This window comes from Lepidochelys olivacea, assembly GCF_965140295.1.
Source record: "Lepidochelys olivacea isolate rLepOli2 genome assembly, chromosome: 15".
NCBI classification, from domain to species: Eukaryota; Metazoa; Chordata; order Testudines; family Cheloniidae; genus Lepidochelys; species Lepidochelys olivacea.
The window spans coordinates 15371254-15388535 of NC_140425.1; the positions used below are offsets into that span (position 1 = coordinate 15371254).

General features: G+C 45.3%; 2 protein-coding genes and 1 pseudogene across 7 annotated transcripts in view; all 3 read right to left on the bottom strand.

Moving 5' to 3' along the window:
- Window positions 1-3288, bottom strand: part of CABIN1 (calcineurin binding protein 1) — a 205606-nt gene extending 202318 nt beyond the window's left edge. For 4 of the 5 annotated variants that reach the window (XM_084648968.1, XM_084648964.1, XM_084648967.1 and 1 more), the window contains exon 1: window positions 526-3288. The gene's annotated coding sequence lies outside the window, so the exon portion shown is untranslated. The remainder of the gene's footprint in view (window positions 1-525) is intronic. The other variant, XM_084648966.1, reaches the window with a different exon arrangement.
- Window positions 3289-7058: 3770 nt separating this feature from the next.
- On the bottom strand, window positions 7059-11716 carry DDT (D-dopachrome tautomerase). The gene is made up of 3 exons (XM_084649098.1): window positions 11552-11716; window positions 10670-10845; window positions 7059-8975 (listed from the first exon to the last, which is right to left on the bottom strand). The coding sequence occupies exons 1-3, from the start codon at window positions 11657-11659 to the stop codon at window positions 8903-8905; spliced, it is 357 nt and encodes a 118-aa protein (XP_084505224.1). The 5' UTR covers window positions 11660-11716; the 3' UTR covers window positions 7059-8902.
- Window positions 11717-14443: 2727 nt separating this feature from the next.
- Window positions 14444-16321, bottom strand: LOC311531427 (glutathione S-transferase theta-1 pseudogene; annotated as a pseudogene). The gene is made up of 3 exons: window positions 16271-16321; window positions 15682-15858; window positions 14444-14616 (listed from the first exon to the last, which is right to left on the bottom strand). The product of its transcript is annotated as a glutathione S-transferase theta-1 pseudogene (transcript).
- Between the last annotated feature and the right edge of the window lie 961 nt (window positions 16322-17282).

Sequence of the window (17282 nt, forward strand, 5' to 3'; positions counted from 1 at the left end):
CCCTGTTGTAAAGGGTGCAAGAGCCCGGCAGAATCGTCACAGGAGGCTCCATCCAGCCATAGGCCTGTGAGAGGCAACTGCAGACAGAGGGGCGGAACGGGGCCCCTCCGTGGAAACTGGGACGTCGGTGGGTTCTGGAACTAGAGGGCTCCCCAATTATCCGGGGAGCTTTAACGTAAGCAAGGCTTGGCCCACGGAGATCGCTCCCCCACGGCACCTCCTCCCCGCACAATGCCGATCCCCCATCCGGGCGGGGACAGGGCTGCACCCCCGCTCTCCATACAGGTGCCCGGCAGCACTGGGCCCTCCGCTCCCTCAGCAGAGGCGCCAGGTACCAGCCCGCACCCCCCCCCCCACGGGCACCGGCCCCGCTGCTTCCCCGAGAGAGCTCCCCACGCCCCAGCCCGGCGTGCAGCCCGGGCCGGCTGGGTAAACGGCGGGCAGAGCGGCCCGCCTAAGACGGGGAGAGGGGGGTTGACGCGCCGCTGAGGAGAGTCCGTTCTACAGGGAAGGGGGGAGCCTCACCTGCAGTCTCCACGGCAACCTCCTCCCAGGCCCCTGGAGCCCAGCAGGCCAATACAACGGCCGCTCATTGGCTGAACTGCGGCTCCCTACCCAGCCAATAGAGATGCTGGATACAGATTGCCCGGCTGCCTCCGGAGCGGGCGGGGCCGAGGCGGCTGCGGAGCAGCTTCCCGCAGTGACGCCCCCCACTCCGGGGGCCGTGCCTCCCACATCCGCCCCGCCCCTTCCGGGACCCCCGGGTGCCGTCACGGGACCCCGTTGTCGGAGACTGCCATGATGCCGTCACCGCGGCACGTCGTTGCCGTCACGACCTTAGCGCGCGCCGTGCTGTCCCTCCATTGGCCCTCGGGAGCCACCGTCCCATGACTCGTCCTGCCAGCTCTCTCGTGTCGTCGGGGTGCGTCCCGCCCTCCCTCTCTCACCGCGTCACTGTCAGCCCGTCCCGCGCGCGCACGGGGCCGTCACGCAGCCCCGCCGCCGCCGCCCGGCCTCGGGGCTCGACCAGTGACTGACCAGAGCCGGCCCGGCTGGAGCTCCTGTCACCGTGCGTCTAAATCACCGAATCGGTCCAGGTGCTGTGTCCCTGGCTCTCTCCAGAGCGCGCCATGTCCCCCTGCACCGTCCTCACCCCCCGGCCTGGAGCAGCCACACGTCAGCTTGAGGGCATTGCCTGAGGGGTTGGACATAACCATGCCTAACGTAAAGCAGCGGCGAAGCGCTTTGTTGAACCAGGGCCCTGGTGCTGCTTGCGGCATGTTGCTGGCCCTCCTTCACTATCTCCTTTCCTGGCTTTTCTTCCTGCTGCCGTCTGTTTTCTGCCAGTGCCCATCAGGTTCATTTTTATATCCCATCTCTGGGATTTTACCGCTCATGCATTCAACTACTGCCTTTTCTCTGTGGTAGCGGTCTGTTCAGTCCTCTCTCTCTGGGTGCGTTTCTGACATTTCGTCATGGATGCCTAGCTTCATCTGAAACTCATTTTCTCAAACACTGAAGTTTTCTTCTTTCCTTCCAGTCCTTCTCAGCTGCCCTCCTTTATTCTATGTATTCACAGACAACTACACAATCCTCCCTGTTTCCCCAGCCCATCATTCCAGTGTTTATTGTATGTTCTCACAACTTAACTGAAAGTGAGCTGTTGAATCTTTAACAAAACTGTCCTTTCTCCAAAATGTTATTTACTTAAGTTAAATCTGTGCTAACAAAAAGCAGAGTTTTAAAAAGTGTGAGTAAAAATCCTTTCCCTGTCAATTGCTCAGTTTTCACCAGTTAGCTTGAGTTACAGGCTCAAGTTACTCCACTTGAGCTAGCTAAGCTCAAGGGAGAGTGGCCATATTGCAGCATCACACTTCACCTGCAGAGAATGATTGTGATAGCAGCAAAGAGTGATTGGATTAGCATCTGATAAATTGTGCTAACGAGCTGTAGCTGCATCCACACTGCATTAATAGCATATACCACCTGACAGACCAGCTAGCTCAAGTTTAAAGCATCACTTTAACTCAAGGTAGAGATTTTTGTCTATGAACTGGAGTCAGGTTGGGTGTAATGCCTGAGTTATATCTCAAGCTAAGCATTGCAATGAAGACAAGCCCTTGCTCTATATGTGTATAGTATTGTGTAGAGTTAGAGCACTATGTAAATGGATTGTAATAATAAACATGATGCTTTGTTCTTATAGAATTATAAAAAACATAGAGCTGGATGGGACCTGAAAGGGGTCATCTAGTCCACTCTTCTCACACTGAGGCAGGACCAAGTATACCTACACCATCCCTCACAGGTGAATGTCTAACCTGTACTTAAAAACCTCCATTGACAGGAATTCCACAACCTTCCTTGGTAATGTATTCCAGAGTTTAACTGCTCTTCTAGTTAGAAAGTTTCTCCTGATATCTAACCTAAATCTTCCTTGCTGCAGATTAAGCTGATTACTTCTTGTCCTAGTTTCTGTGGACATGAAGAACAATTGATAAGTTATCAAAGTCCAGTTAATTACAATCACTTTAACCAAAGTGAGCAATTTATCAAGTTACTCTGATGGTCACTAAAGGGCATATCATAACTTGTGCATTACACTGAATCACCCTATAGTCAAATGTCTAACAAGAGCTGAAAGGTTTCAGAGTAACAGCCGTGTTAGTCTGTATTTGCAAAAAGAAAAGGAGTACTTGTGGCACCTTAGAGACTAACCAATTTATTTGAGCATAAGCTTTCCTGAGCTACAGGTCACTTCATTGGATGCATACAGCTGAAACATACACATCAAAGCTTTAGTCATTTTTTGGTGCTAGATCTTTGATCTTTTTCAGAATATGAACCTCCCCTAAAAGGCATTTTTGTAGCTGTGTATCAAATATGTTCACTAAACTTAAAGTGATGATTTTATGATAAAATCATCTGGTAAATTATTAGAGAATGAAGATATCTGTTTAGGGAGACTCTGGAGAGAGTAGAGGACTGGTAATAGGATGAAGAGACTCTGTCAAGCAGATCATTGGACTACAGTGACCAGATGTTACCATCTGATAGCTGTTTGCTCACCAAAGTGGAATAAGCTGATGCTGTCAGTCCTGGTAGACATGTCTACCAAGCATCCATGTTGACAACCTGCAGTGGAACCCAAAGACTGAAAGTGTGGAGACTGAAGTACCCTCTCAGTCATGGGTTTGTGTTGAAGTATGCTGGCAGGGTGATGTAGGAAACCTATTAAGAACATGATTGTAAGGAGAAATTAATATGTTTCATCAGTCTGGGTTTGGTATTTTCATTTGTATATTATTTTTACAATTAAAACATATTAATTGCAAATCTGATTGTAGAATGGGCATTTGTTTACAATGTGGAAAAGGCTGTGTAGATAATGAGCAGTGGGTTAGTGCATTGGCCTGCCACCCATGTATGTCTGAGTTCAAACTGGCTTGTCAAATTAAAATATTTTATTGTAGTCTCCCATTTTGTGCTTATTACAGAAACATCTCAGGGATGGGCAGAGAAGACAGATCTGGAATAGCAGGGGTGTTTTAAGTCAAGTTTCAGATGCATTTGGAGAGCTTGTATGGAGGAAGCTTTCGTAGATGACTTATATTGCTTTCTAGTTTATATTGTTGAAATCTCAGGGAATCATATCAGTCTGCAGCCATGCCACCTCGTACTACAAGGAAATCTCCAACCCTCAGTGATATAAAGAATAGTTCCCCTTGTGTAGAATGTACACATATTTATCTCAAAATCTTTGACTCCAGGTTTAAGAAAGCAGACTATCCCCACCACCAGCTATTGTATAAACTGATAATTGGGGATGGGATATTCATACACCTTAAAGCAATCTCCCCACATGGTTGTTCTTGTAACTCAAAAGTTATTATTTAATATTTATATCCCAATAGTGTCCAAAGGTCTTCGACAGGATCAGGCCCCTTGTGCTGGTTAAATACATACACAATCCTTGTCCCAAAGACTTGAGAATCTCAGAATTTATCTTGGAGCCCTTAAATCAGTCTGTTTAAGATTTTGGACATACAAACATGTTAGTACAGAGATTTTGAGCAATCCAATAAAGATCACTAACCCTTAGAAACAGCAGCCAAATTATTTGACGTTCAAGGCTTGAAATATTTAGAAACTGTAAAAAGATCTCTTGCTGGGTGATGTTGGGGATCAGATGTCTGGCAAGCTGTGTACTAGAAAAGCTCGACAATTTGGGGGAACAGAAGTTTAAATAATTCCTATTGAGAACTATGCAGTTGATACATTTGCTTTTCTTAGACCCAGAGTAACAGATCTAAGCAACTGGGCTGTTACAGCGTAAACAAATGCTTACAGCTTCCTTTGGTTTCTCTATACTGTACTATGCAGGGTTGTATACTTATTTCAGTTTGTGGATTTAAGGGGCCTGCATAACCTCCCTATGCCAGTTTCCTCCTCAAGCCCCAAAACATTGAGCTGTAGCTCAGGAAAGCTTATGCTCAAATAAATTTGTTAGTTTCTAAGGTGCCACAAGTCCTCCTTTTCTTTTTGCGGATACTGACTAACACGGCTACTACTCTGAAACGGAGCTAAATGGCTGTTTCCCTAGCCAACATGATCATAGAGAACATTCAGCACTAGCAGTTAGTGGAGTAGGAGAGCCTACAGTGATTTATAGTACCAACTCATAACAGTTGCTTTGATCCCACTCCACCCCCTGCATTGGCCAGAGCCAAATAAATGGTAAGAGGGCTCTGGCTGAGAAAAACCAATCTGTCCCAGCCCTTCACTCACTTTGGTTTAATATTTTAACTGCTATCTTACAAAAGATGCAAAGTCCATGAGCAACGAAGCTCTCAGAAAGTTCCCTGCCCCAGCTTGCTTTATGATTTTGCATTAGTACGGATGTTTTGTCACTAATATAATGTCACAGACATACTGGGAGTGTGAAAGAGATGGTCAACATTGCACAGAAAGTCTGTGACTGGAGAAACCAAAGTAATGGTAGTTCAGGTGCTTGTCTGAACTTACTGAGACTCCCGCCAACACCCAAGACTTTCTTCCCACAAACGTACCACTCCTCTAAATATGCCCTGCTCCCCCTTTATCTGTTGTCTTCTAGGGGGCAGGGAGCCCTCTCGCCTACAATCCCCTCCAGCAGTTGGAACGAGCTCAGAAGTCATTCTCTTGTGCTATCTTCGCATGGCAACCTCCTTCCCAAGCTTTCCCCACTTTTAATTCCTCCAGATGGTATCTATCCCCTTTCCACTCCTTTGTGTATCTCTACACCCCAGGGCAATGGAGTGAAGCTGCTGCTGAGAGCTGGAGAGTGTGTGGAGGCTCCTGCCTCTTCTTGTGCCTGCTCTTTTATAGCAATGAGACACGCAAAGCCAGGAAGCAGCTAATGGGAGAAGCAACGAAGGAGAAACAGCCTCTAAAAGCAACTAGTGGTAGGAAGCCAGCAAGGCGAGCTGGGACATAGGGCAAAAAACAGGATTGTCCTAAGGGAAGTCAAAACTTGTCATCTCCAAGACGGGAAGTCCTTTACAAACCATAATTAAAGCTACATTTCTGTAATGCTAACATTGAGGTTACTGGGTTTTCTCAGATTGTCACAAAGGGTTCACCTCCACTTTTTTGAGCCACTCATAGGGACATGGGCAGTACCGTCCCCCTGCCAGGAGAGAGGGTAGTAATAGGATCAGTTAAGCTTTAAGTTATGGAGGGCTCCTAGTTTTCCCTAGTAAACTTCCCTAAGTTCTCTGATAAAAAACATAAAAATCCACATTTTCCATGATTAAAGTGAAATGCTGAACTTTAGTTTTCCGAGCCACAATATATATACGTAACAGTTGAACACAGTATTTTGATATATTTACAATTTTTAAGTGAGTTTGAAGCCTACCAGTGCCATCAATCATTATAAGAAAATTAACAGCATTGCAATTTGTATTTCATACACATACCAAATAGTTCTGTCTGTATGGTATATTTTCAGAAAATTAGTTTTTTTTAAATGCACAAAAACACTGGTATGATCCAGTCACAATGCATTGTTTCTTTACTGTTGTCGATGGACCTGCTGTTTCAGTCTTGTTTTCATTCAGTTTATGTTTATCGTTTTCCATGTGTTCTACAATTGTCTGCCTTCGATGTAATCTACAGCCTTGCTGCATACAGTACAGACAGAACATTACCATCAACATGAAATTTGTCCTTGCCAAATGGAGAGACAGTCTTTGGGGTGATTTTTAAAGTTTTTGGCATATTTTCATAACTTTAATCACTCACATCTGGAGGCTGAAGTGAAATTTGAGATACATTAAAAAATGAAGCGCCCCCCCACCTTTGAATAACCTCGAAACGCTGGAAGCAGTTTATTGGAATATGTTTAGCTATGTAAATATAAAGCGTGTTCAAAAATTAACCACAAGAGGAGGAGGTTGCACACACTGAATAAGTGACAAGTACTTGCAGTAAAATTTAATTCTATTTTTTCACAAAAAGTAAAAACTAAAGATTCTTTGTAAAAATGCAAATTCAGCTTTTTTTCCATGACAAACGGATTTCTAAGGTCACTGGTCATATGCTCAGTGATACACAATTGTTTCATTTACTATCCTAGTTTTAAAAGCATTTAATTGAAAAGATCTCATGAGAAAAATAAACATAGGCAGCGTGGATAGCTGTGTTATCTACAACTGTGCTTAAGAGTGAGTGAGATACAAGGAGAAAGGGAAACAGAGTGAAAGTATTGCGATAATCTAGTGAATCGACACACACTAAAAATATTTTGATACAACTTCTATTGACCAGATAAACACCCAACTCATGACACTAACACATAAATCTGCACTTAGTGCAGATTTTATTTAGAGGACAGTGATATTGCAACAATGGAAGAAAGTTATGCTGCATGTGTAGTAACTAGCTTCAGATATTAATAAATCATTTGGTTTTAATTATTTTTGAATAACCTAATTGGTTTCAGTTATTTTTGAATAAATGAAAGACACTTCCAACTTGACACCCACAGTTTTTTATTGTGTTTAAAAAAAATTACAAAACCTAATGGAATAAAAAGTATTCTGTGAGCAATGAAAGAGGAAATTAGTTCATTTTTAAATGTAATTATTCCCTTGCAATGCTGTAAATACCTGACAATTAAACACTGTAGTGGTACATCAGAACCAGAAAATGAAAGATTTAATCCTGACCCTCAAAACACTTATTCACATGAGTAATCCCAATGAATTCAGTGCAACTATTCATATGCCTAAATGTTTGCAGGATTTGGACCTTAAAAAGTGACTACAAATGAAAATGAAACTGACAACTCTATCTTCATTATCTCTGCTGAGTGAAATGCAAAAGTAAGAAAATCCCATAGACGATAACTAGGGGGGTTGAGGGGATTTTTGTAATAAAATATTGTGTATAATCCAGTTAAAAAGTGACCAACTAGAAGGGTGCCAAGGGGAAAACTCCCCTACTAAGAGAATGGGCATTACAGCAGATGTAGCAAGGCCGTGGCTCCTCTCCACCACCCACAGAACACTGAAAGCATTTGTAAAAGAAAAAGTGTTCTGATATTGCTCACTGTAGTGAGAGGGTTGAGGAAAAGTACTGTGAACAAGGAGGCAAGTTACAGGAATTGAAACCAATTACCAGAACCAGCAAAATGAGCTTTGGCCTGCTAAACCCAGGGTTGTGAGTTCAATCCTTGAGGGGGCCATTTAGGGATCTGGTAGATGGGGGATTAGTCCTGCTTTGAGCAGGGGGTTGGACTAGATGACCTTCTGAGGTCCCTTCCAACCATGATATTCTATGATTCTAAAACAATTTCCTGGGCTCCACACCCTAGGGTATGAAATGATTCTGCAATAAGTAGCCCTCTTCCACACATACCCCAGTGCACAATATGCACACTGATATTAAACTACAGGAGTCTATAGACTGAACATGGGAACATCCACCAGTGCAAGCGAATGATCCTAGTGAAGCAGAGCTCAGAGCAGGAGATTAGAAAGGAGCCCTAGCCCAGCCACCCCATACAAGTTAAAAGGTTCTTCCCTCAGACCAATATTCTCTCTTCCCAGAAATGGGGGTGGGGTAGGAGGTTTAGCATGGAAGATATGGTCACAGAAGTTGGAAGTGAAAGATCTCAGGTCCCCTTGACTCTCTCTGCCCTCCACTGGCAGCGAGTAGGCTAACTTCGATGAATTAGTTTAGTGCCTATTGCCAGACTAATAAGCAACTTTTAGTGACTTCTGGTGTAGAAAAGTCTACAGGGACATGGTCCCAGTCAGCATTCTATCTGGTGGTGAAGTTAACCCCATAAAGTCTCAAGCTATGGCCCAGGGACTCCTAGAACAGAATTTCACAAGGAAGAGGAAAGGCTGGCACATGACAGGATCTGTCTTTCTCTTGCAAAGCGGCCCTCGGGCTGAACAAAACTGGAGAACCTCCCCTGTCAGTTATCAATGATGCCAGTCACGCAACAGAAAGAAAGAACTGTTCATTGCTAAAGGAAAAGACTACAGAACTTGGATTAACTGGATCCAAATAAGGAAGGCCATCATGACGCTGCTGATGACAAAACAAACTTCCAGCTAAACAAAGCTCACAATTCAAGTTTTGTTTGAGATCATAGGTAACTGCATTGTCTCTGGGCCACAAGACAGGTGTGAGACAAAGACCTCCAACTGTTACTGTCAAAGAGTTTGGCTGGTAAGCCCCGCTTTGGAGATGTGTGCACATAGGAAGCAGAAACAGAAAGGAACTATATGAGTGGAGGTGCAGAAGGATACATATCAGATCTTGCATAGAAATAAACAGGTAGAGCTGGCCATCCTTGGGTTGTGCCCTCCTCCGCAAGGGTTTCTTTTTAATGGGTTTCTTGAAGAGATCATAAGAAAGTCATGACAGTTCCTTTCTTGCCAATCTGCCAAGGTTCCAGTGGATAAAAACGGATAACAATCCTTTGCGTGTGAAAGAGGAGAGAACAGAGGAGGAAAGGAAAGCTTATTATTTTATAATAGAACATTATCTCCAGTAAGTTCTCTCAACAACCCAGAAACACACCATTAAACATAGCTCTCAGTGGTCGGGACTTAAACGCTCTGACTGTAATAGGAGCAGGCTTTTTTATATGGGACAGTGTGTGAACGGGTTCTAAAGTCCTGTCCACACCCGCAAAAAGTTAAACTGTTAACTATCTATTTATCCAAGGTACTTATATGTAAATTCTCATTGCTGTATATGTAAATTCTCATTGCTGTATCTGAGCGCCTGCTGACCCCAAACACAGAGAAGAGAAAGCTGCACTGGGGCTTGCGCTGCTTATGTTAAATGGGGTTACTCCTGGTCAGAATAGAGTACGCCCCACCCAGTTCAGTCAGTGCAAAGTCCTGGATGTCCTTGGCTATCCTTGCAGCTCAAACAGTGCCAGCATTGGTGCAGCTACACAGAATGCTGAATTTAGAGCTATTCTTAGAAGTAGAAAATACCTTAGTCACATGGAAACCATAGGAATTCACTGCCTTTTCATTTCAGGCATCTGCCCTATTTGTGTTTCTGTATTCCCCTTAGCTGTTTGAAAATAACCAGTGTATAACCACCATCCATGTCCACCAAGCTTTTGTTTACCAGCCTTACTGCCTAGGAGGCAAGACCTAGTAGCAGCAGGATTCCAGGGGCAGCCAGTTAGGCAACTGGCCTAGAACCTAGTTAATATTTCTCTCTTATTCTGTTGTATGACTTTTTAAAAAAAATTTCTGCTAGTCATAAATAATTCAATAGACAATTTCTCCTCCATATAAACACAAAGGGAAAAATAAGACTTCACCTCTCCCCAGAGCTATGAAATACACATGGAGCGAGTTTTTCTCTCTCTGCTACTGTTGGAGTAATGGGAGAACAAGAGAGAAAGGGGCAGAGAAAAAAGATTGACAAATCCACCTGAAAGGCAAACTAACCCCTTTGCTACCACCTGGCACTGATGGGTGATGGTGGACATGTCTGGCCTTTAAATAAAAAAATAAATTTTATTTTTCCTGTACTAAATAAATTCTGACAGCCAAGACAGTAATTAGCCCTACTGAGGAGTTATTTGGATCAAGGATGACTAATGGTGTAGCAAGCTTTATGTGACATGGTGGGGATGTGGAGTCAGAGCTGCTAAGTACCAGAATAGGGGAACCCCCAATTCATCCAGCCCTAACAATGATGACATTCAATTGCCATCTCTCTTCTTTCTCTGGTTTCACTCCAATGCAGCTCTGCTTCTAAATCCTCTACTCTGAAATCCTTGCTCATGTGCCACCAGGCTCTCAGGGCATTTGGGGGTAACTCTGCTTTGACTACACCTGGGACTTCACCCCGCATTCTCACAATTAGGCTCAGCCTTAGAAAGCCAGGAGAGGAGCAAGAAGGAAGATGCCCAGTCTAAGGAGTGCAGGAAATTACTGACAGGGCAGGGGGGGGAAATCAGGAGGACTGGAGGAGAGACCCTCCTTGCCAAGGCCTCTTGTAAGCTTCCCCTATTTGTACTTAAACACAAACCTTGATTAGTGAAGCTCCACAGCACTGAGCTGGGTCTCACTGGGACGCTGTATGAAACTCCCCTCTACCTGTTGAATACACCTTCCTCCTACTCTCCCTGCACTGCACTCACCTGTCTGCACCGAGCCCCAGCTCCTTGGTAAGGAACTCAAAGAACTTGGCACTGTGCCCTCTGTTCTGCTCCGCAGTTCCCACCACTGCAATGGATGAGATGAACAGCTGAGCGCAGGGCGCTGCGGAGCCTCCAACCACCATGGACAAGTCGCTCTTCACCGTGACGTTTATCCTCTGCCATGCCGGGCACACCCAGGGAAACAGCCATGGGAGGGAAGGAAACACAGGACACAAGCCTCACAGATATGAGCAGTGTGTGTCATGAGGAGGCGCTGGTGCCCTGGGCCACTCACCCCGTGCACCCTAGGGGAACCCTGCCTTGCCCTAGTCCAGGGGTTCTCAACCTTTTTCTTTCTGAGACACCTCCCCCCAACATGCTACAAAAACTCCACAGCCCACCTGTGCCACAATAACTTAGTTTTCTGCATAGAAAAGCCAGGGCCGGCACTAGGGGGTAGCAAGCAGGGCAGCTGTCCGGGACCCCATGCTGCAGGGCCCGCCGCAAAGCTACATTGCCCAGGCTTCAACTTCAGCCCCAGGTGGCGGGGAGCAGGGTCCCAGCCTTCAGCCCCATGCAGCAGGACTTTGGCTTTCTGCCCTGGGCCCCAGTGAGCCCAAGGCTGGCTCTACTTGGTGGCACCCCCGCAACCTGCTCACGGCCCCCACAGGGGGACCCCAGACCAGTGGTTCTGTCTTTCCTAGACCAGGACCCCCTCTCATCTAGCCCATACCCCGCAGGGGGTGCGGGGCCAGGGACAAGCTCCGCGCATCTGCCGCAGGCCCCGCTGCTCCCCCAGGGCAGCCGGCAGCAAGGGCGCACGCAGCCAGCGCGGCCGGCCCAAAGGCCTCAGCATTGCGCACGCCGAGGCAGGAGACTCACCTCCTCGGGCTTGCTCAGGATAGCCGCAGCGGCCGCGCACAGCTTGCCGGCTAAGCCCTGGGGCAGCTGAGCGGCCGGGAGGCTGGTCTCCAGCTCCAGGAACGGCATGGCCGAGGCTAGCGCGGGCTGCTGGGTCACTCCCTGCGCGGGCTGCAGAGCAGGGGGTGGGAGCGAGCGCCGGGGCTCGCGATTGGCTGCGTCTGGAGACACCCTCCTCTGCCTCTCTCTCCGCCCTGACCCCTTGGTCCTTGGGGACCATCCCTGAGCGGAGCAGGGGCAACCTGGCCCACCTTCGCTCCTCTCCCGGTGACTGGGGGTGGGGATGGGGGGGAAGATTTGCTTTGGCCTTTTATGAACACCTTGCCACAGCCACGGATGTGCCAGCTGTCACGGTGATGCTGCCTAGTAGGCAGCGCTGGTCCTGCCCAGACAGGACAGGAAAAGCAGTTCCCCAGCCTCCAAAGCTGGGTGTCCTGTTTACCAGATCGTGCAATAAAACATAGTACAATGGATTTGGTGCCCTGATTTTTGTGAGATTTATTTCCACGTGGCAGAGAAATCTGATTCTGCTAGGGGAATTTTGGAGTCTGCCTTAGCATACGTGCAATGTGCCTCTAGTGGCATGTGACCAGGATTCATCACTGAATTTGGTCCGCTGGTTGGATCATTAGTTTTCCCAGCCTGGGCCAGGTACTGACCCGGAGCATGACGTGAACGCTGATCCATGCCCCCCAGGGAAAGGAGTAAGACAAAAGGAAACCCTCAATTCTTTTCATTTCCTGGGACACTGGCAGGCAAGGTATACAAACAGGCTATATGGATTGCTTATCAGGAAGGCAGTTCACCTGCTTCATGCAATTCCCTGATCAAGGGTGTCCTTAACAAAGCCACAAATGGAAATATGCCAGTGGAGTTTACCCTGGCTTTCATTTGTCTGCTGGAAACAAATGTTTATTTTTCGCACCCTGAATGCCCTGAGAAGGACAATAGAGGTGAGGGGATGGAAAGGCATAAAACACATACACACACTAATAACCTGAACACTGAAATGTAACAGTAAGTCTTGATGGGCAGCATGATCACCATGGCACGACTGATTTATCACACCCTACCAGCTAACAGAGTGCTTGTAATAATATGCATGTGACTGCGTGAATGCAACCTATTGTGATACTTAATTTCTCTTGTTTTGGCAGCCTTTTTCATATTGCTTTTCCTTCCCTAAAGACTGGGGAATTATTTCTACTCTTTGTTGGAAGATGGATAGAGGGGTTGATGGGCCTACAGCTGGCTGGGGCTCTCTGCCTTCCATGTGTTCATTGCTTCTTCTCACTTCAATATCTCGTCTTATTTAGATATTCCACATGGAGAAATGGGGTGAAGAAAATATTCTCTTTTTCACTAACAGCTGCTCCATGTGTGGTTGCTAAAATCCAAGAAGCCTGTTTTAGAGGTTACGTCTCCCACGTTACTGTCCAACTGATGTGGCTATTTATAATATATATTATCATACCCGACTCTTTATGCTGAAGTGGTAATTGTGATAATGGGTAACACTATCATTATAAAAAAGTTCAGCTACAAAATCTGAGACTGGCCCATGGTTTGAATTTTGTGATGGGGAGTTAATGATGTACAGCTTTTGAGTGGAAAAACCTCAGTAAAAATGGACACTTCCAGAAGATTAGGGCATTTAACAACAAAACAAAACCCACTAACCCTAACTAGAGCTTCTTAAGGAAGGAAAGTGTGTATGTAGGAGAAGGGAACAAAGCTCTGCTTTAAGTTGACGGCATTTCAAACCCAGATCTTCTAAAAGCAAAGATAATGAAACACTCAAAGACAGAAGACTGCTGCATTTTTATTTTGAACGTATACTTTGCAATATTCTGAAGACGCACACTGGCAGCTGATGAATCTGAGAGGTAAATGTCTGATATAGTCTAAACAGATTCAGAAAATATCGGTACATAAAATACACAACTCCTGCGCTGAGCTGTCTAGGAAGCACAAGCAGTGACATTACTGTGAATGCCAGAGTTACTTGTCTGGCTGAAAGACTGTTCTATCCGTGTGAATAAGCTACAGTAAATGCTTGTTTCTATTTTTAATTTCTATTTTATAGCAGTAACAACATATCAGACAGTGCATTTCCAAGACTTGCACAAAAGATTTGGCACTTCCCATGATAGAAGACACCTGATGGCTGGTATTCTGGGCATGCAACTGCACAGAAAGTGCACTGCTTTGGGTGTCCAATGGCATCATTATTTCTAGCAATATTTTAAGAGCACAAAATCCTGGATTGATGGGGCACAGGAGGTTAGAACAGAAAATTCCCCAAGGGATGAGTCACTTCTCTGTGAAGAGTGGCACTGGCAATTACAGGATGACGAGAGGAAAATAAGAACGTGTGCTGCCCAAAGAAGCTAAAATGTCCCAGAGATTAGTAAGCTTTCACAGAGAGAAATCCAGAGCATGTGTGTGGAAAGGGGTTGAAGACTCTCTGCTAGAAGTCTGCATTCTTTTTGAGTTTTTCAAAATTGTCAAGGAGCAGAGAAGCTGACAGTCAGCATGAGGATATTTAAGAGGACTGCGACGAGGAAGCCCTGTGAGAGATAGTAATGGGTGAATTTCCTGGGGACCACACACTGTCTCCTTCAAGTGACAAAAAGGCAATGGTTAAGGGAAAAAAGTTCTAATTTTAAAGTGCCCTTCAGTGGTTCACTGTTAGAGGATAAAGACAGAACATGCGGAAAAGTTCCACTACTCAAGTGAAACCTGTGGAAAGTTCTTTCTTCTTGGCACAGGGTAACTGCACATAACAGGGGAATTTGGGGGTTGGATTTAGAAATACATTCAGAAAAGTCTAGCAGTGAGGGAATACTTCACATTTCCTCCTACTTCAGCATCTTCAGCAGCAGAGGTTTCATTTCCTTCTTCATCTGTGGGTCAATCTGGACTTTCCTCAAATCCTGTGCATTCAGGATCCATTCATGCACTTCTTGGAAGAGCTCCTTCCCCACAGCTTCCTCCACCTGGCTGCGCCATGCCACCAATTTGGGTCAGCACTCAAAGATGTTGCAACCAGCACCTACGGACTTTAAAGAGAGAAAGACACAACAGCCAAACATGGTGAAAAGGAGAGGGATTCATTTCAAGTAACTGTGCACAGCAGAATCCTGCCCTGGATTACCATGTATCTGCCACAAGTAGGAAGACAATTTGCTGACTAGTGTCAGTGTCATCCTCAATCTGCTCCAGCACCTAAATGTCTGAGCCTGACTTGAAGGGTGAGGTACATCCTCATTGCAATTCACGTGGTGCTTATTGCAAAACCTCAGCCACTAGAGGTTAAGTCAGGAGATAATGAGCCAATTTCTCCAGCAGCATAATACCATTGAAGCTAATGAAGTTACATCAGCAGAGAGTTTGGCTTAATAGCTGTAACAGTTCTCACATGCACTAAGGCATGATCAATGAGAGAACACAAAATCATCATTTAAGATCAGAATTGCAGCATCAGCAGTTTTTCTTGCCCTCTCAAAAGTTTATCTGCAGGGTGACCTGCTCTTTGGAGGGAGGCAGTGCTGCCCCGTAAAGCATCTGGAGGAGAGGTGGAAAGTGCTGTAACACAGTACTCCAGGCAAGTGATGGATCCATATGGGAGCCACTTCATTTTACATGCTGTATTTTGTGAAGTCACTGATTGGTATTTTGCAGACTGAGAGCAGGGAAATTACTTGGGGAGGAAGCCTGCCCCCCCTTGGGCTGGGCTCTTTATTTTAATCTAAACATCAGTTCCCCGTTGCTCCTCATTTATCCTTCCTAGGATTTGAATTCTTCACAAGAAGGATAGAAAACTGTAATGAGGAGGGAACGACATGAATGAAAACATAGGATTTGGGGGCAGGGCAGAGCTACACTGGATCAGACTCTTCTATAGCATCTGCCATCTTTGTGAGGTAGCTGAATCCTGCTTCCCTTCTCAGTCATGTGGTGCTGCATCAACCCCCCCCTTCCCATCTCCAGGGAAACTGCAGCAGCACCACATGCTGGTCTTCAGGCAGTATAGACAACACCAGTTTTTCATGATGCTGAAAATTCACTAACAACACTCCTACACTCACCTGCATGAGCTCTGTGATAGCCACCAGGTCTGCCAGAGAAATCTCGCTGCCCACAATGAAGGGCCTGTCCTGCAGGAACTTCTCTGTGAACTTTTTCAGGGAATTATTCAGCTCATCCAAAGCCTCCTGCAGCTTCTGTAAAGGTATTGGCTTTCCTGTGAATAGGGGAATCACCATCTGCATGAGGAGGAAGGAATAGGATTAGCTTCCATACACATGCAATGAAATTTAGTCATCACCAAATGGGGAACTGCACAATTTGCTCCATAGATTTACAGGAGAGCTAATCTGGAACCCAGCTGTATGAATCCTCTATTTCTCTGTACCTCTAAGTATCAGCAATCAGAATGAGACTTAATGGGATCCTCCAAACAGCTGGATGTTGTTCTGTTGCATTTCTGAGAATAATCTGTGGATCTCAGATATCCTTACATCAAATGCTGGCAGCATATGCATCAGGTTTCATAGTCCACTTCTCGTACTGTCTTTTGCTCCTACTTAGTAGGTGAAGTAACCTTTTAATTTAAGTGGAGCGCTAGGATCCCTACAAGTTTGGTTTCATTAATTTACCCTCTAAGAGGAGACATACCAAATCTCCCAAAGACTCTTGGCTTTCCTGCATGATCTTGCTGTTCTCCATGAGACCACTAGAGGGAGAAAAGAGCCAGGTGCATGTAGTTTACCACATGGCATCATCATTATAATTTGTTTCAGAGTGGTGGCCGTGTTAGTCTGTATCAGCAAAAATACCGAGGAGTATTTGTGGCACCTTAGAGACTAACAAATTTGTTTGTCTCTAAGGTGCCACAAGCACTCCTCGGTTTTTTATTATAATTTGTATTATCATAGCACCATGTAAGTGATTTGTATGTGTATGTATATTGTATATACACATATTAAATATGGATTTCTGTATGTTCACCAATTGGCTGGTTATGGTCACAAGACATATGGACAACCACCCCCAAAATGCAGCTATTTAACCTCACACAGGCACTTAAAAATGTGGGAGCACTTAAAAAAATAAAGACGTTAAATGCCCCTCATGGCTCTGTATGGAACTCAGGAGTGCTGCTAATACTCAAACTAACTACAAATGACCAAATCGGGGAGTGGTACTTGGCAGCCTGGATTAAGTAGGGAATCTTGCCCCATGACTTGCTACAAAGGCTAAACTGGTTTCTCTCTGGGGAGGTCCCCAGAACAAGAGATCTACAGAAGCAAGAATGTCTCCGGAGGAAGTCTGCCAACAAACCAAAGCACACAAGGCAAGAATCAGAGATTCTAAGGCTAGAAGGAACCATTGTGAACATCTAGACTGACCTCCTATATAACACAGACCACAGAACTTTTCCAAAATAATTCCTAGAACATAACTTTTAGAAAAACATCCAATCTTGATTTTAAAAAGAATCCATCACAACCCTTGGTAAATTGTTCCAGTAGTTAATTACTCACTGTCAAAAATTTACACCTTATTTCCAGTCTGAATTTGTCTAGCTTCATCTTCTAGCCACTGCATCATTTTATACCCTTTTCTGCTGTACTGAAGAGTCTATTATTAAATATTTGTTCCCTATGTAGATACTCATAGACTGCGA

What these genes read in the sequence shown, in the direction of transcription:
- DDT (XM_084649098.1), bottom strand. Translation starts at nt 11,659, where the DNA reads ATGCCGTTCCTGGAGCTGGAGACCAGCCTCCCGGCCGCTCAGCTGCCC. An exon ending in TCCTGAGCAAGCCCGAGGAG is followed by an intron (nt 10,846 to 11,551) that starts GTGAGTCTCCTG and finishes CCGGCATGGCAG; the next exon opens with AGGATAAACGTCACGGTGAA. An exon ending in CTGGGGCTCGGTGCAGACAG is followed by an intron (nt 8,976 to 10,669) that starts GTGAGTGCAGTG and finishes TCACACGCAAAG; the next exon opens with GATTGTTATCCGTTTTTATC.